A 19,472-nucleotide genomic window follows, 5' to 3' on the forward strand; every position below is an offset into this window, starting at 1 on the left:
ATTTGCAACACTTGCTGATAATAATAGAAGGCATAAAATAGCATTTGTTGAAACATCCAATACACATCTTATGTAAAGAAAGCATCTTTCCCTCCCCTTTCCCTTGGACACAAAGTTTGTATTAAATTATGTAGTAGCTTCTCAGGAGCAGGTAAAAACTGCCGTATTTTGCCAGATAGGCGAAATGAGCGTTAACTAGCTCATTAACTGATGCTAACTCTGACGTTTCATTGGAGTATTGCTAGCAGAAGGATGTAGACACACAAGTGTGGTGAAATTAGACCCAGACCCTTGAAACAGGGAAGAACTTGAAATTGCTAACTTGGTGATTTTGGGAGGAGACTATCGAGGTTTTGATCCCTGTAGCAAAGGAGCTTAATATGGAGATCTTGGCACTCAAGGAACTTGAGTTTGAAGCTGAAAGGAGGACCAAGTACCTTAAGCTTGTACTATTACAGTCAGTCCTCTTTACTTTAGTAACAGCCAGCCTTCTTCAGTTATGGTCATATCCACTCTATTAATAGATTTCAGTCTGCTGCTTTGAAATCTGGGTGTTTACGGAATACTGCAGAATTACAGAAATACTGTGGGTTTTATTTTAAAACAAAAATACTTGCATTTTTTATGTAACACTTTTACAAGGGAAAATTGTAGTGTGTTTCTGTGATCTTGAGAGTAAGTGTCAATTTTATAAATTTTAGGATTTCTCTAACAGTGCTCTCCAAAATGTAAGTAAAATTTGGAAAATACATAAAAGTGGTCAAATGACATGTTTGTTTTATCCTACTACCTGACCTTTCTACCCACTTCCCCCTCACTTTCTTTAGGTTGTCAAAGGTGAATTCAACACTTTCTTTTAAAGCTTTATCTTCATTTATATGTAGCAAAGACAACTGTAAAACAAGCTTTGGTATTTACAGTGTATAAATTGTGTAATTTATGAAAATATGTATTTTTCAGTCTCCTGCCTCTCCACCTTCATTGTTGTATTTGCAACCATCTGAAGTCATTTATCAGCCCGTAGGGATTACCCAGGAAAGTGGATGTATACCTGCACCTCTCCTAGTGGAAGCTGCAGTTCCTGAGGTACTTTTTATAAAAAATTTTACTTGAAGTACTTATCTATAACTGAAAAACGTAACTTTTTAGTTTAAGCACAGACGGTTCAGAGCACTTACCTGTACTTACTCCCACACCCATGCTGCTGCTCTTAAATCATTTCAGTCGTCCTCAACTGAGAGTATCTCTTCCATTCTTCTGGAAGGATGCTTTGATTCTGAAATAGTTTTAGAGAGGTAGAAGTGTATGACATAGACTCAATTAGTGTTGTTTGAAAATAAGTTTAAATAAAACGGAAAACTGTTACAGCCTGGGTAGACTAACCTAGCATTCTGAATAGCCTGACTCCTGAAGTAATTATTTTTCTGTGCGAGTAGAAGCTCATCTCTAAATATTCTGAAGATCAGAATGAATTAAGAGTAGTTGAATAACTAAATAATTGTTTTCTTTGTTTACAGTTTTTTTTGCTTCTGTATCAGTAGCATTTCTAAGGTATCTTAGGAGATTTTTAATGTGCAGTAAGGCCATTTCTTTACTGTATTTTTTAATATCCAATTATACACGGCTACAGAAAAACTTACTATAAAATGAAAAATGTATTATCATTAATCAGTACTTTTCCTGCTTGATAATTCATTCCTCACTATCAGGGATGCCAAAATAAATAATAAATTAGGACAGGAATCAAGTATTGTGACAGAATTTGAAGAGTGTTTTATTGCTACAAGAGAGGTTCCAAAACTGGCATTTGAGTCATCTTAAGTGGGAAATCCTGACATAACGAAGTAATTTAATTTCCCTACAAAGGTATTGAATAATGCAAGACTTTGGTTATTTTTTGTTTCTACTTGTTTTTAAAAAATGCATGAATCTCAATATTATTGCATAATCATAAATCTTATTATCCATGTTATTATTTTACCTTTTGTATTTCATGAATCGGATATCAGCTTGTACTGAGAAATTTTAAATCCGTGAGCACTAAGGAAATTAGTTAAGGATTACTTGGGCGTAACATGCTCTCAGTTCACAGGTACATAACTTGTTGATGTTAAAGGAAGCAGTATGTGGAAATTCAGAAGATAATGTAAAATTCAAAGGAAAGCCTATGTGTTATTTGTATGTAAATATCTTTAAGTGTGATAATGCTGGGAACTACATTTCAATTTGCTATTCTACACATTTAGACACTGTTCCAATGAGAGCTGAGAAAAATGGATTTGTAGTAGAAGTGTACTACTTCTGTCAAGTGTTTTTTATACTGATCTAGATAAACTAAATCTAACAAACTTTGATACAATGGGGAAAACCTAGATTTAATACTGAAATTTTAGTTTTTAAAAAGTCAGTAGTTTATATTAACACAGTGCACAATTTGTAGTTTTAAGGAATCGAAATTCATGTGAAAGGTTTCCAAAAACATAAAACTGTGAAACAAGCTTTTCTGGTTATTTATTTAGTTATTTATTTTTAATACCAGCTGTATTCTGATCATGGAGTTCAAGCACCACATCACCAGCCTTATGCCCAGAGTACCATAGCCATACCTGCACCTGTGAGTATCAAACTAAGACAGTTAAAGCAAGCATGATAGTATTACTGTCCCTGTTACTGAAGGGGGAAGCAGTAGGAGAAGAGGGGCAGGGATGAAAAAAATCTTCTATTCATGAATTCATAAATAAGGAAAATGTTGCAGAGAAACTGAGATTTTTCTTCATTTAAGGCTTTGTTACGGAGGACATGAGTGTTACTTATTTTGGAACTATTTGAGGAAACTTAAAAAATACCCAAAACCATAACTAGTTATTTTTAAAACTTGAGATAAAAAGAAAACCGCAAATGAAAAATGCATTTTGAGAGAAAACAGTGAACCTCGTTCAGTTTTTCGAAATTATGGTTACAAATCCTTGTCTCTGTGTGTCTGGATCTTGAAGTTGAATTCATTACTTGCAGCCTTAGGTAGATAAGCATGTCATGTTGTGGAGAGATGGGATTTTGAAACACAGGGTGTGAAGAACTGTCCAAGTTGGCCACCTATGCATGTTCTTATGTGCAGTTCTGATTCCAAATGGGCATTCTAAAATGTGATTCTTCTGTGTCACCTGACGCAAGTAGTTGGGCTTTTCTGGGTCCCAGTTTAAGGTCCTTTTGCTGAAATTACTAAGCTGCTTAACACATGAAATAATGTCTAAACTACATATAGCCTAGATTTGCCTGATAACAAAGAACTAAAGGTATCAGTAGTTTTACTTGATATTACAGCACTTACTCTTCTGTGAAAAATGCTTACTCACCTACAGATGACAGGCTAAATATGAATGAATCAAAGCCATGGAAAAGGCTGTCTTTTTTAATGTATTTTTTATGTATTTTACCTTTCTATTAAGAGAAGAATCTTTTTCCAGACTATTGTGTAACGATATCTACTAAATATTTCCAGTAGAGGGGGCTGTAACATCAAGTGTTGTCTTGGAATGAAAGGCAAGTACTGCAATTAAAAAAAAAAAAAAAAAAAAAAAAGCTGAATATGAATTTGAGAATTCTAATCCTAAGTGATTCATATTTTTAAGAAGTACTTAAAAGGGGGTTGGTGTAACACAGTGATCATAATATCCAGTTTGTATTTTATCGTGTTGTTTCATGCTATGTTCTCTTTACAATCTCCTGTTATCTAGTTTTGCTCATTATGGGTTAGTGGGGTTGTTTTGTTTGCTTTCTCTGATCTGTATGTTCTCTCTGTTTACTTGACAGACACTGTGGAGCATTCACTATTAAACGAGTTGGGCAGATCTAATCTACTTGCGCTGATTTTCTTGTCCTGTCCTTCCTGTGTGGCTGAGATCCATCATCAACATAGCTAGCAGCTGCCTGTTGTGAAACTTGGGGTCAGTTGTTTCATTGTAATGCTTCCTATTTAGAAATTGGAAAATAATAAAATGTGCTTAGATAGAATTTAGCATAGTCTGCAACATTATTTAGCTGTTTCCTGCATGTTTGTAAATGTCCTAACAATTCTCGTATGTAAAACAAGCTTTATAATGTCATTCCTGGGATGATAATGTACGTAATAATTTCATTGTTATTTTCTTTCTAGTTCAACCGCCCAAGTTCTGTGTGTTTTGGTTATTTTCCTTGAGTGGGAAGGGAAGCTTTCAGTATTCAATGTGTGATTTTTTTTTTTTTTTTTTTTTTATTTTTTTTTTGTTCCTGAAAACTGTTTTAAATCCTTTATTGGCAAGTCAACTCTCTCCCCTTTTCTCCCTATTTCATGTGATTTACAGTAGTTTCTGTTAATAGAGTTAAACTTTGGCAGGTGCTCAACCATGCTTTTATTGTGAAAAAGGTTCTGCTTTTATTTGCTTACACTTTAAAAATTAGGATTTTAATAAAATGAGGTTAGGGAAGAATGTTTTGCTTGTTAAAATTTGTGTCCATTTCTTATTTGATAGCCTTTAAATAGACCAGTGATTTGTAGCAAGGGCTAGGTATTTCTGAAGTTGTGATTTCTTTCTGGTCTGAATATGTACCTCAGTGATTTATCCCCAGATGTGGCTTTTAAAAAAATCTTAGAAGTCTGCCAGTATAAAACTGAGCATAGTTCTTTTCGGTTGGGAACAGGCAGTAGAGAAGAGAAAATGTGTTTGTCTCCTCCCTATTAGAATAGGAGTCAAAAGTATTCTCAGAAAGAGTAGGAGAAATAGGTTGCAACTGAAGTCCTGTAAGGGTGATGTAAGGATGTAATGAAAGCTGAAGTGGACAGGGAGACTGCCACTAGAGAACCTGGAGATTTAGGAATGCAATGCACAACACGATGTGGAGCTAACAGATAACAGAAAGAAACTGACATCTGGAGATTAAAGTGGGTTGAATACCGTGATATGGATGTAGGAACTAGAGCTAGTTGTATTAAGAAACTGGCAGAGCCAGAAGGGAGGGTATAAAGATTGAGTAAGTTTAACAAAACAAAAAAAAAGTTAGTACTGAAAAGACCTGAGGTAAGAAGACAAGGTTAGAAAGCAAAGATAGTTTGAAGCTGTCATATGGCCTAGTAGGCATGGGAAGAAAGGACTCGGGCTGGTCAAGTAAGGGGAATAAAACAGATGGGAGTTCCACAAATGGGATACAGAGCAGCTGAGAAACAAAGGAAGACTGTACGAGAACTTGATCTTGGGAAGAATAAAGAGAAGAGTACAAGTATTCTAAAAACTATTCTTGCCAGTACCTAAAATTGATAGCCCTGTTTTCTGGATCTTGCTGTCCTGTTAGCAGCTAGTGGTGTCCACTGACAAATTAGTTAATCACAGCTCCTTGCCTACTTGTTAGTTTACAAATAGAAAAGCTCTCAGTTATTCAGCTTAAGTTTTGTAAATTGGAGTTTTAGCTACTAAAAAAAAAGTAAGCATTATCATAAATTCCCATAGTAATGCATTGCTTTAATCTACATTACAGAGAATGCAAAAGTAAAAAAAAAAAAGTTAGTTTTGCACTGTAACATAAAAATACATTTTCCCTCTCCAATTACAAAGAGGATACAGTTGCATTAATAACATGACATACCTTACTATAGCTGTATGATCAATGAACCAAACTTGATAAATCATTTTAAGATTCCATACTTGTAAATAAAAGCAAAATACTTCTTGCCACTGTTGACTTCACCTGTGTACGTAATGGAGATCTGTTTTTCCTTTTTGAGCTAAGTCTATCTAGCTAATGCAATATCCAAGTAGACTGTAACTTTTAATTGAAGCATTATTAATGTAGTAAATGAGACACATTTTGAAATAAAAGAAACAACACAACATTTTCCCATTTCTTTAGGAATCAAGGTCGCATTCTGTGAAAAGAGATTTTTCACATCTAACATCTGTGAGTCTGAAACCTTGAGATACATGAAGCCCCCATTTTCATCCTAGAAAAGATTACAGAATGGAATAAAAAAATCTTACACTACTTTCTTCTGCAGGTTCTGTAAACCAGACTTTTAGCTACCTACTTCGCTAACATACCTATCACGTGGAGGATGTATTCTTCCTAACTTTTAACATTTGCCTGAAAATGACCAAGTTAAAATAGCCCTCCTTTTTGTAAAGTAATAAAATACTTTAGTTGTGGTTTCAAGTGTTTTTACTTGTCCAAACTACAATTTTTTTCCTGCATTTCCTTTCTTAATAGAAATACTGTTACAGCACGAAATGGTGATTTCTGATACACGGTGTACTGTATAAACTTTGGTTACTAAGATGCATTGGAAACCAGCATACTTTTATTAAAGGGAAAATTTAACATTTAATTTCTGGATTACATCAATTTTAAAGATATATTAGTTACAAAGGAAAAGCCATTTTCCCACATGCTGACAGCATTTATATGCTGTGTATTAAAAACTGGTTATTGAAGTCTGTACATTTTGTTTCAGTTCCAAAATAGATTGTCTACTTTTTTTTTTTGCAGTTGGTATTTTCTGTTGTTACAAGGTATTTTACTTATTGTGTCATTTTAGTGCTTGGGAATAGTAACTTTTTCAAATAAAATTTGTACCACTAGTTTAATAATTATCCTTATATGAGGCTGACGTTTTGCTTGCATATGGTTAGCAATAAATTTGGTTTTATGGTGTTTTTAGCTATAGAAAAAGGGAAGAATTGACTTCTTTTTATTATAGGACCATTGAAAACTTGTTGTTTCTTAAACTTTTTCTGTGTTTGTGCAAAACTTCGGAACTGTGGCAGTATCACAAGTTGGGATGAAATACTGCTTTCTCCTCAACCACAGGGAGATAATTTTCTTTCTTTTCCTTGCTTCTCCTCTCACCCCCCTAGGATTCCTTCCATGTTTTATAAAAGTCAGTTCCTCAAAGGTTAAAATACAGCCATTGTAGTTAATAGGGAGTGCAAGCCATGGTTTATTGCTTATGTAGCACGAAGGTCTTTATTTTAAGTATGTAAAATATCCTTGAGCTTCTCAATTATTTTTTTAATCTGCTCTGTAGTAATTTGGGGGTTTTCTTTTTGTGTTTGTTGTTGTTTTTTTCTTTTAATTGTTCAGGGATCTTATAGTGTGGACATTTTGTATTCAGTAAATAGTCTATGTGTAATATGTGGATAGATGTAAAGATGATTCTAGAGTCAATAGCATTCTTTCCTATTGTGCAGGAGGAGAGATGGAGTCTGGTTCTGTTCTTAACGCTGTTTTGAAATGGTTTTGAAGTTGTTGTGAACAGAGATGCCATGTGCTGTCTTGTTTGCAAGTTTCTTCAAGTGACTTTCCACCTGTTGCTAGGTAGAAAAATCTATAAAAATACAATTTAAGAGGTTCTTTTTAAAAAAAAAAAATTGTTACCACAGAAGCTGTGGGAGATTTTTTTGCCAATACGTATCAAAAAAGAGCATACCATTTGTTACGTGCATGGGGATGTCAGCGTATTTTTGGGGGGGGGAATACTCATCTGCTGTGCATTGTCATGTTTCTGAGCCAGTCTGTACCACTGAAGCATCTGTCCAGTTGTTCTTCTGTTTGATTTTCAGATTTTAGAATGCATCAGTATAAATATATTACAGAAATCTTGGCACATTGTAACAATAATTCATTTCCACAGAAGAACTTTTACATAGTAAGTTGTTGGTTTTTTAAATGACATGCTGTCTCAAGATGACACAGAAAGGTGGTGTGTTCTGTTAGAGCCTTATTCTTGTATCATGATACAAACACATTTGACCCAGGATTCAGAAAATTTAGTCCCAAGTCCTTATTTTTGGAATTCACAATTTGTTTACCAAAAACAACTTCCCTGGTTTTAAAATGCTTAGAGATCCAAGAAGTAAATTTAACAGATAGTACTATCTTTAAAAATAGGAAGTGCTTACAGAGAAGTCTTGACTTAATTGCTTGAAAGTGTACAAATACTGTGCAGTCACTTACGTGTTACCAGATTGTGGCTATAGTCCAGATACTCGGAAATGTAGTTTATTTTTCATTAATTGGTACAGATGTTAAATTGTTGATAAAGAGTTGATCCCACGCCCTTTGCTTCAAAGTACATTTACTTTGTTTTTACTTGCCTGTGAACTTGATCATTTGGAAGGATGTTCAGTGTTAGGCACAGGAAGTATACCTGCAGTGTTCTGTGGGGCCTATAAAATCAGTCCGGAGGTGCTCTTGGTTAGGATTGTATCACCAGGTGCTAACCATGCTTCATTCTGATTTGAGACCTAGAGGAGACCAAGATGAAGCTGTGAATGTTGGATTTCCTCCGGGAATCACAGATCACTGTTGAAATACTGAGGGCTCTCTGTTCATATGCTAGTCTCTCTTCAGAATGCTTGCTAAGCATGATGGTGTAACATTGATCAGCAGGAACTAAACCTTTAACCTACCAATGGTTGAATTCTGTAGAAACAATTGAGGCACAATGACTGACTCCTGTAATTCGGTTAGAGTTACACAGATGATACGCGCTGAGAAAGAGCTACATCATTTCCTCAGGTAGTGCGTACAATTGCATTGCCTTGATATTCTAGCATTCATGATATTGTTAAATTCTCTTGTACTACACAGTATTATTCTCCTGCCACTTAAAATTTCTGTAATACGGAGATCCCTGTGCTTTCATACAGAAGTCATTTAGTTAACTGCAGATGTTAAGATCCTGATCCCTCACTGATTTTGAGGTTGGGAGGGGGTTCTCATTGGTCTTCCAGTTTTCCATTGATACTTGTAAGGCTTTACATACATGCTAGGAGGGAAAACGTCAGATTGGGTTTGTGCCCTATGGACATTGGGTAACTGATAGCAAATAATAATCTTTGTCTTTGCATTGTCACTTATGAGCAGACTGAATTAATTTTCTGGTTTCTACCACCTAGAATTTAGAAACCCTGCTGGTATCTTTTGTTTTCTGTTGAGCTAGCTCTTGCAGTATTTCTATCAACTGTTGTATATTTAATGTTTTCTTTCCGTGGCAAAATGTTAATTCAACGTTCTCTATTAGTTAACACTGGATAAAAACCTTTAGACTGGCAGAAAAGTTACTGAAGTTATCTTTCTCCTGTATTTTTGTGTATTTGATCAAGGACCGTTTCTCTTGCATTAAGCAGAATTCTCTAATTCACTAATATTTTTGATTCCTGCTACTTCTGATCTTAAGCATCTGAGGTCCATTCATCATCCCTGTAAAACTGTTGACATTTTTCATATTAAATTTGCAATTCTTTGTGTTCTGAAATTCATTTTCCAAAGTAGCTAATATTAAGTCAGTGCTGCATTCCGATAGTAACTGAGCAGAAACTAGCAGAACACATGGCTTTCTTGAAATGTTTTCCTCCATTTAACATAGCTGTAAAATGGGAAAAGTTGTATGGTTGTAAAATAGGGTTTTTTACAGTAAAATAGGTTTGTGGCTTTGTAATGTTGAAGTACTATTGTAGTTTCAGTTCACTTGATACAAAAGTTTCTTACGTTTCTGTTTAATTAAAAAAATGCACAGTTTAAAGCAATAGTTTAAGGATCCAAAATAAAATGCCAATGTCTTGATACATATGCGCAATCCTGTAAGCAAATCCTTATAAGCTGTTATGCCAGAAAGCCAAGTAGAAATACAGAAAGCAGAACAGTAATATGTGGCTTTCATTTTAGCAGTGTTTATTAATGTAGCTTGGATGTAATGGGAAAGCGTCCCTCTTGTAAGGCCTTCTTGGACTGAGTCATGAATAATTGAAACAGCATTGAAACAAACTTTGAGGGCCTTACATAGTTATATTATATAGCTTGTCAGTGGGCTTGCAGTCTGTGTAAGTGTGTACATTAAACGTAAACAGGATATTGTTCGTAGTATTTCCAGTTGGTTTTAATTTGATAAACTAGAACATCCAGTTTCATTCTAGAATGCGTGATGTCAGTTAATCACATGGCTGTGTTACTTGATACTGTACTGCAGATAGAGATGTTCTAGTTACTGCAGCCTTGGTAAATGAGGTGCTGTGGAGGATATGCACAGATAAGAGCTTAATGATTTTGTAGACCTTACTTTAGAGAACTGTACGGAGTTTTATAAATCAAAACCTCTTTGTTGGAAATACTTGTGATACAGCAATAATAAACAAGTTGTTGTAGTTTGTAACTTCTAGTAAAGTTCTGGGTTGGTAACTAAAAGTATAGTTCAGATTGGTGCCTGTCTACTGTTTTGATTGTAACTTCTGCTTAACTGTAACATCAATGAGTGGTTTAAATATGGGTTTAGAAAAATACGAAAAATGGAGCTGATTAACTTTTATCATTAAACGATGCTTTTGCGTCATTAAACTATTGTCATCTCTCTGTTAATTATTTTTAGAACGCTAAGTTAAATACTACTGACTAGCTGACTTTTCTGCTCGGTCAAGTTAAACATGTTAACAAGACTGTGTTCCTGTTACATTCACAAACTTACTCCTTCAAAAGAAAAAAAACACCAAACAATTTGGGTGAAGAAAAAAAAAAAGTTTCCAAATTAAGGAGCCTTCAGAATGGAACACTGCTACTTTCTAAACATCTTAAAATAAATTATGGACAAAACAGTTTTAATAAAATTCTGCAGAAAAAAGAACTAAACATCAGTATTTTGTTTTAGTTACGATAATAGTTCTTGGGGTGGGGATGTAAAAAATACTTGGCAATTGAATTACAGAATTTTATTTTTTTTTTGCTTTTTCTGTCATTATCCTATCCCAAGTAAAAGCTTTACATTTGCTGTGAGTCATAAAACAAAGGAAGTGTGCCTAAAAAGTTCAGGAAGGAACGGTAAAGGTCAAAACTGTTGCAATTTGAGATTATTAGTATTTGGGGTTTAGTGTGTTAATTTTGAGTCCTGTAGTTGTTTAGATAGCCTCAGGTTCTGGAGGAATCTCATTGATGTAAGGTGTTTGTAATTTGCTCCCTTGCATCTTATGTGTCTGTCCTTTGTTAAAAACATTCTGTGTCAGTGATGACTGATCTATAGCTCATTAAAAAAACAAACAAACAAAAAAACCCACATTATTAAGTGAAGTGGTGCTCTTACATGCCTTTGTAAGCTGCAGACACGGGTGGTTATGACCCCAAGCAGGGAACATGTTTGATTCAAATATTTCACATTTTGACTTCGTCAGAGGAACTAAGAGTTATTATGTCTTCTGTTTCTTGCTCGTTGAGTCAGTTTTCATCATAGTAAAATCTTTATAAATAGCAATAATTTATTGTTTAGGTAATTGGTGCAGTTCTAAGGTATTTGTATTTCTGATGCTCGCTACTCCAACCTCAAGAATAAGAATGGATCTTTAAAGACTGTGCAGCTTGTATTACTGAGTTTATTCCAGGTAAGCTCATCAGTTGAAATATTTTGGGTGAATAACTTCCTCACAGATGTACCAGCAGTGATGGTTTTGTCCCAGTGGTGGCCTAATAGGCTGGGAAGTGTCAAATGTTCTACTTTCAGAATCTTCAGCCAGTTCTAAATTGTGATTGAGCAGGGCTCATTTGTCATGACTGTGATACTGCTTAAAAATTCTCTAGCCCTTCTTACAAGTCCTTGATACATATTTTATAATTTAAAATAAAGTACTACTACTTTTGAAGCTTTTTGAAGTTAACATAGTGTTAAAGCAGTATGATTCCTTTTGCCTTTAACATACTAGCATGTGTCCTAATCAGAAAGAGAGGTGTCTTTAAGGAAATGTTTGCTATGGAGCCTGGTATAGCTAACTGACCGAATTGCAGATTCAGTAGCTTACGATCTTTCTTGAGTGTTGGTATACATTAAAACTTAAATCCTTATAAGTCAATTTCCCTGAACGTTTATTATTTTTAACTTTTATTTTGACATTGTGCAACACAGACAAGGAAAACCTGTGTACCTCCATTGTTTTTGTAATTTTCCTGAAGTTTTAGGATTTTAATCAACGGAAAGCTCAGATGACTTGGAAAAAAGAACACAGTACTGTCAAGTACTATCTCCCATTTTTGATCTTTTAAGATACTGGGGAGAGACAAAGTTGAAACTGTATTTTATTGAATGGTTTATGCAGGTCATATTTAGTTTTGGAGAAGAGAAGGCATTCTTGTAAATAGGCTTTGTATTTGAGTCTGTTTATCACAGGTGTTCCAAAACCGAAGTGTCATCTTTCTAATTCTAGCTAGAGAGATTGCGGCAAAAAGAAGGTGGCCAATGCCACTTCTATTTGGCACCGACACCACAGACGGAGAGCCTGCCTTGGATGTCAGTAACAGTAATAATGAGCAGCTCAGCATGGAGTCAGGAACAGAGGAACATCTATTTCAAAATATCATCTTCAAGCATCAGATGATGTCCTTATATTCAGTAAGTTTAGTAATGTACAAGAAAAACAACAGTGCCTCCCACAAAAATGTTTTCAGACTTCCCATGACACTGACAACAGGGAGCAGAGTATGTCATAAGTGAGGGACAGGAGCAGCCCTGAGGTGTGGGTAGGCAGCAGGGCTTGTTTGTTGTCTGGCGTTCTGGTCGTAACTGCTGTGCAGAACTGCAGCTGCCTCTCCTGCGCTGCTGGAAGGCAGTCGGTGGTCCAGCGCTGGATTTGTGCTCCTGTTGCTGTGCTGCTCTTCTGCTGACTTGCTGTCATTTTTCCATTTTCATCAGAATAAAAAAAGTAGGGGGATCCTGGAAGCCTTCCACAGAAGCGTAGTTTCTTTGGATTAATTGGTCCATTGTTTGGCTATCTTGCCTTTATAAAAGTCTAAAAATATCAAGCTTCAATGAATGAGTCACGTGCTCCTTCAGTGGGGGTTGCTGTGGCTACCACACCCCAGTGAATCACAGTGTAGTTCTACGGATCTGCTCTTTGATGCCAGTTCCCAGAACCTTTGCATTGTGGGTCACTGGAAATGGACTGTTCTGCAGTTCACACCCACTTTGCAAAGGATACTATAGCTGCTCAGGCCGCTCCTTAAGCAGCTCTTGAATCCAGGAATCTTAAGGTCCTGTTTCTCTCCTGAGTCACTGAGGTGCTTTGACGCTGTTTCGAGCTCCTGTGAGGGATGCCACAAGTTCATGGTTGGGTTTGTTTTCCTTTTGTTTTCTTTATTCTGACAGGTGGGATCTTTGGTTTCATCAGTTCAGTCTAGTGACTTCCGAGTCAAGTCTGGAATGACAGCTGTTGACTGATTTCCAACTTGGAAGCTTATAACTGCTTGACTGATCTAGGGTTACCCAAAATAAGGACCATGGGTTTTATCCACAACAGTGTTTCTGTGCTGATGTCCTAAGAATTTGTTTGTACTGTGAAAAATCCTGTCTTGGTGGGAGGATTGAAATATGGTTTAAGCCTTGTCACAAAGACTTCAGAATACAATATTCTGGTCTCATTTAAAATGTAGCTGTCTTTAGTTAAATAAATCAATGGAAAAAAAAGCAACAAGCCGGCAACTGGACTAGTGCTGCAAAAAGTTTGTTTTACTTGCAGCTGTCTTAGTCATGCCGTGGCTTTATGCAAGCAGTTACAGTGGATCTTTAGGACTGTGTGGAATGAAGCAGCAGGGTTCTCAAGGCTGAGTGGACAGTGCACATGAATGTCTGGTATAGCAAAAATTCAGAGATGACCTTTACTGGGGGGGGGGGGGGGGGGGAACCTTGGAGCAATTTCTGTGTAAGCAGACATGCAGGAAGCTGAAGAATTCTGCTTGTTTAGTATGTTTTCCTAGGTTTTAATCAAGAAGACAATACTGAGGGATTTCCTCGGTTTCAGCACCTGGGAGCTTGTTTTAAAGACTGTATGTAATAATTACAACTTCAGTCTTAGGCTCTACACTCAGTGATTTTTAAATCCTTCTAGGATTAAGCAACTTTATGTGGATATCAAAGGCAGTATAGTCTGTAGACCTACTGTTCCTGGTGAACTACTTAAATAAAAGTGAGATCACTTTGCGTGCAGTAGAACAGGAGGAAAACCACAAATGGTTAACACCAGGCTTACAGTGATTGATTATAGAAAATGAGGGCATTTTTAATACGATTAGTATTCTTCATTGAAAATAAAGTAAAAAGCTTAATAAATTCAGCTGTGCAGTTCCTTTCATCAAAAATGGTATTCTAAATCTATTGTTTTCTCTGGATGACTCTTAATTGCTCTAGGTACAGTCTAAAAATAAAAAGGTAAATTTTCTGACCACCCATCCTGGCAGTAATGGGGCCTTAGAAAATGAACTGCTGTTCTTGTTTTTTCCCAGGCATTACCATGGTCTGCATCAGGCGTAGTACAGTTACAAATGACTTGCAGTAGGTAATGGAAGAGTAATTAGAGCCTTTGAAATGATACTAAATTTTAGGGATTTAAAAGAAAAATGTATTTAGGAAGCAGTGTCAAAAGTCTGTGGCTGTACCAGCTGAGGTCAGCCTGACAGAGAAGATCGTGGTTGTTAATGCGCATGAAAAATGGGGAACAAAGTCTTGTAACTATATTCATATATGAACATTGAAAAAGTCTTTCTGATTTGAAATGAGGAATATTTCAGTGTCATTTTTGGTGTTTATCAAAACCAGGTGCCTAAGTTGATCTTAGTGATGTAGATTCTTACTGATTTTCTTGACAAATTTCTTTACTACCTATTTTTACATTATTACAGTATATTACGCTGTGTTCATGTGTGTTTTTTTTTCTCTGGAAGAAAGTTCCTGTGGAAAGGAAATAGGAACCAAACTTTGAAATCTAAAATAAGGACTAAACTGCTTTTCATTTACTTTTCTACCCTTTGAGATGCCAGAAGCAATTTCCTCTTGAAGCTGACTTCCTTTCTGGAAATGATTTTCGTCTCCAACCATGTTGAGGCTCTTTTCGTGTTCTTTCATTCTGATTAACTTGTTTTTTTCCCCTCTGACTTCCCACTGCAGTTGAGAACTTCTGGAGGTAAGTAATTGCAGACCAGTTTCTCTCTAACTTTCTTTTTCAGTTCTTCTCCCCCCTATAGCCCCCCCTCGCCCAGTCAGTCTAGAAGGACAAACAAAGCACTATTGGTGTCCTCTGCGAGAGAGCACTGATAGGGGGCTGGCTGTAAATTGACGTGGCATGGAAAATCTCTGCTAGTTTGTAGCAGCTCTAAGGCTGCAGAATCAAGCCTACTCTTGCCAAGTTTGTAGCTTGAAATCATCGCGGGCTTACCATTTCTATATAAAAAAATGAATGGAAAGTACCTTTGCTTTTTGATTTGGGAACCGGACTTTTTCTCTCTTTGGATTTACAGCTAATAGAAAGCAAAGTCAAAGGGAATTATTTGATTGCTTTTTTTTTTTATCCTGTAGCGAGAGCGACAGATCTTACTGCTCCCCCCACCTTTTCCTGCGATTTAATCATTTGCAGATCTTGCCATGGGGTGCGGACTGAGAAAGCTGGAAGACCCAGATGATAGCAGCCCTGGAAAAATCTTTTCTACATTGAAGAGACCACAAGTTGAAACAAAGACAGATTCTGCTTATGAATACGTATTGCTGGATTTTACGTTGGAAGGTATCATTTTATGTTGTATTTTTACTATTCTGAGACAGCAAGGAATAGGATTTAACTTAGTTCTGTCTTGTTTGACTTACAGTAAATCCTAGATACTTTTATCAAAGCTAGCCAAAATGTAAGACTTTTATTTTGAAATACAAATCATGATGAAGGTCCTCACTTATATAAAATTACAGTGGAAACTACTGAAGTATTTTTAACAACCAAACCCCCCAAATTACACAACTGTCCCTGTTAAGGAAGCTGGCTAAACTGTTAGAAATTTTCCTAGTTTCCTGTGAGTCAGATACTGCTATCCATACTCACTTTGAATAATGGGTGTCTGAATTCAGTGTGACGGTTCAGAAAATACACTGTGCTTGAGCCTTAATTGAATAACAAGTTTTAAAAATGCACTCAACTTCCGAAAACAGGCTGTCATTGTCCATGTTACTTTATGCAGAAGTAAGTCTGTTTCTTAGTTGTATACCAAGAGTAGCCTCCCCCCCAGCCTCTTGGTAGATACTTTAGAGTCTTACAGTTTCATCACTATTTTCTTCCAAATGCTTTACTTCTCGTTGTTGAATAGTCTTTTGAAATCGTGACCAAAATGAAACAAAATTTGTATGCGTAGCTGGAGGCAGACAGTGCTCTGTGGGATACTTCCTTCCCGAGGGTGTCCCGTCTCTTAACAGAGCAACTCCCTGTTCCACAAAGTTGAAAACATAAACAAGCCCAGATGGCTGCCCTCTGAGAACAGACAGCTCAGTTTTACCCTCACTTTGTAGTAACTTGCATTTTATAACAACCCAGTCCGCTGGAAATGCTTAATAACGAGGATTTGAAGTAAATGCGATTGCTAGAAGGGTTTGATAGAGAGAAAGTGTAAGTGCATGTCTTGTTAACGTTTTCAGGAACTTTTTCATGAACAAAACTTGGCCTCTGCTTACTTTTAACTCTAATTTAGAGGACTGTATTTTTTTAAAAAAATACATCAATCTGTTCATTGAAAAACTACAAGATACTAATATAAGCCAGTTTTTGACATCCAACTGTATTTGTTCTGTTTATTTACACAAATAAAGAGTTTCTCACTGGCTTGTTCTTTGTGAAGAAATAAGACTTTGTGTTGAGTAGTAGTGGGAACATAGTGGAAATAAAACTAGGCTGCCTAGTGCATAAATGAATTAGCTACTCATCTACTGATAATAGGGTAATAAAACGTTTTTCTGAGACTGAGGAGCATTTAGTGCTTTTAAATAATATGTTTTCTGGATAGTGTTGTGTTTTACAGTAACAAGTTTCTGGAAGGATTTGTTGTAAAGGTGGTTGTGACTTTTAAGAAAAAGCACTTCAAACAAGTGCAAGTAAAGGTGCATACCTGTATTATTTTAATAACCTATTGGTACAGCAGTAAAGATTAATCTTCTCCTATTTAGTCTCATATTCAAAAGTGCTTAGCTTTAGTGACTTTATGTGGAATTACGAGTGCTAAATAACAGTGAGATCAGTTTCAGATAGTTACCTAACTTACAGGTTTCTGACTGTAAGCAAGTAGATTTGTAGACAGAGGTATCTTTCTGCTGAATGGTTCTAGCTGTGTGCATATTTGAACTGACAATATTTTTTTGTTTAGAGTCTCTACTTTTTAGAGCTAAGATAGTGAATACAGGAAAAAAATGGTGTAGATACTGTCTTGGAGGCACTTCTGAGTTCTGTCTGCTTATAAAGTGTGGAGATTGGCTAAAGTACTCCAATAAGGGGAATATGCTGGGGTGTTGGGTTGTTTTTTTTTGTTTTTTTTTTCTTTTCTCTACCCTAATCAACTCACTGACATACTTGTTGCCACTTGAATATCCTTTGGCTAAATGAATCCTAAGAAAGAGCCTTTCATCACTTCAGACCAAAGTTAGTTTTCACTCTGCTGTCAAGTTGTGTTATGTCTTCATGGCACTCTGTGTTTGCTGATTTCCAGAGGAAAATCTTCCCCAACATCTGAGATTTCTGTTTGCCTGAGTGACTTGTTACCACTGGATCTTGCAGCAAGTAAAACAGAAAATCTGCACTTAGTATCCTTTATAAAATCCTACAGTAAGCCATGCCCTGCATTAAGAGAAAAGCATAGCAAGCATAAATTTGTTATTTCAATTTAATATACCTTGTTGTCTGCTTCATCAGATTCATGCTATGTGAAGTTGAAATGAGCCTGCTGGGGAGACTTTCAGGAGTCCCTGATAACTCCCAAGCCATGATGCAGATTAGGTCAACCATGCTGTAGTCTAAATTTGCTGGCTGAAGACCTTGTGCATCTTAACTAGTTATCAGCAGTGTATTGTACTTTAGCTTCTCCCCTCCTTGTCCCTGAAATATTCCATCCCTACTGTAAAAATCACTTTTGAGTTGCGTGGAGGTGGTTCTGCATCAGGAGAATCCCAGACAAGAAAATTACAGCCAATGTTTTATTTTGGTGGGATTTAGTAGTACAGAAGAAAGGGAGCAGTGGACTCTGAAGTTTTAAATGCCTGTCAAGGATTGTAAATTCTACAGTCTCAATCATGAGGCATCTCTCAGTTACAAAAAACAGTTGATATTTTTTGAGGTCAGTTTAAACCATAGAGTAGGGATACTTCTACTCAAGCAGAATGGTTACACTTTTTCCACAACCCTCCTATTAGGGAAGAGAAAGAGTATTCATGCAGCCCACTAAGATGACATGCCGTGAAGTTCTTGTCACTCTGACTAATAGTATGAATATGTATGAAGTCACTGTTTTGTTGTCATCTTCAATATCATGTATCTGAAGTTTATTACACAGCTAGCAAGTTAGCTGTAGTTCTGTTATTTTTAAGTGTTTTGGCTACCTGTTGACAGCAGATCAGGAAGGGAATTTTCTTAATGAAAAATGGTTAAAAGATATTTGCAGAATCAGTGAACTGGTGATCACGTTGCATATGTTCCTGCTTTTTTGGCTTGTGGACTATATAAGGTTATGTCTTCAATAAATATTTAATGTCTCCTACATTTACTGTGAGTGGAATCATGGGATGGAGGTATTACTAAGTGCCACATACCATCCATGTGTGAAAGGGAGGGCTGTGATGTAGTGTCTGCTAAAAAAAAAAAGGGGGGGGGGGCAAGGTAGTGTGAGAACATGCAACAGCCCAGTCCCTGTGACCGAGAATGGCACAGTTGACATTAATAGGTTGAGTTTCCTAGTTCTCAGCAATAAACCCTCAATATGTATGTTAGTGAGTAGCGTGTATTTCCTGTGCTGCATATTATTCTGGTTTCTCTTGGTAGCTTTTCTGAGCTGTTAAGGCTTTTATAGCAACAAGCAAAGTAGGCCTCCATTCATGTTTCCCTTTAGTAGAAGTTTGTATTTAAAAGCATTTGAGTGTTGTAGAACATTAGCTTCTGGTGTTTTGTTGGTTGGTTCATTTAAAAACTCCTCCATAATGTATATGGATCAGTATTATCCCCATTTTACAGTGGGAAAACAGTATAGAGATTGATGTTTTGCAGAACATCACTCATGAACCAGCAGAATTCTAATTCAGTTTATTAAAATAAAAGATTTAGGCAAACTGAAGATTTATAAGTCTGGTTGATGATACTTTAAACCACTAGGATAGGTAGACTTTGTGACTTGCGGTGTCTTTGATAAAGTCTTTAAATTCCTTGCTGTTGCCCACCTACAACATAGGGCAGGTAGATAAGAGGATGTAAGAACATGAAATAAACTCTTAAAGAGCACATTTACAGCGTGGTGAGATTTATGTCATTGCATTTATCTGTTCTTTTTTCTTTTTTATAATATTTTTTAAATTACAGAATCAAAGTAGAATTAGTGTATTTAATTTTCAGGTTTTTGTATTGTTTGAAAGGGAATGTTTAGAGTAGCGTGTTAAAATGTTTGTATCTCAGAAAAAGTTTTGTGAG

At 36.1% G+C, this 19,472-nt stretch overlaps 2 protein-coding genes across 6 annotated transcripts in view; both read left to right on the forward strand.

The window, feature by feature from the left end:
* Positions 1 to 13,055, forward strand: part of BOLL (boule homolog, RNA binding protein) — a 43,841-nt gene extending 30,786 nt beyond the window's left edge. For 2 of the 3 annotated variants that reach the window (XM_080399569.1, XM_080399570.1), the window contains exons 9-10: positions 961 to 1,086; positions 2,540 to 13,055. In XM_080399569.1, the coding sequence (XP_080255695.1) occupies positions 961 to 1,086; positions 2,540 to 2,650 (237 nt within the window). In that variant the 3' untranslated portion in view covers positions 2,651 to 13,055. The remainder of the gene's footprint in view (positions 1 to 960; positions 1,087 to 2,539) is intronic. The other variant, XM_080399568.1, reaches the window with a different exon arrangement.
* Positions 13,056 to 13,076: 21 nt separating this feature from the next.
* Positions 13,077 to 19,472, forward strand: part of RFTN2 (raftlin family member 2) — a 41,406-nt gene continuing 35,010 nt past the window's right edge. The window contains exons 1-2 of one of the 3 annotated variants that reach the window (XM_080399565.1): positions 13,077 to 14,954; positions 15,347 to 15,551. In XM_080399565.1, coding sequence (XP_080255691.1) covers positions 15,413 to 15,551 — 139 coding nt within the window. In that variant the 5' untranslated portion in view covers positions 13,077 to 14,954; positions 15,347 to 15,412. Of the gene's footprint in view, positions 14,955 to 14,983; positions 15,552 to 19,472 lie in introns of those variants that run through there. The other 2 variants (XM_080399566.1, XM_080399567.1) reach the window with 2 other exon arrangements.

This window comes from Falco punctatus (assembly GCF_963210335.1).
Source record: "Falco punctatus genome assembly, chromosome: 8".
Lineage (NCBI taxonomy): Eukaryota > Metazoa > Chordata > Aves > Falconiformes > Falconidae > Falco > Falco punctatus.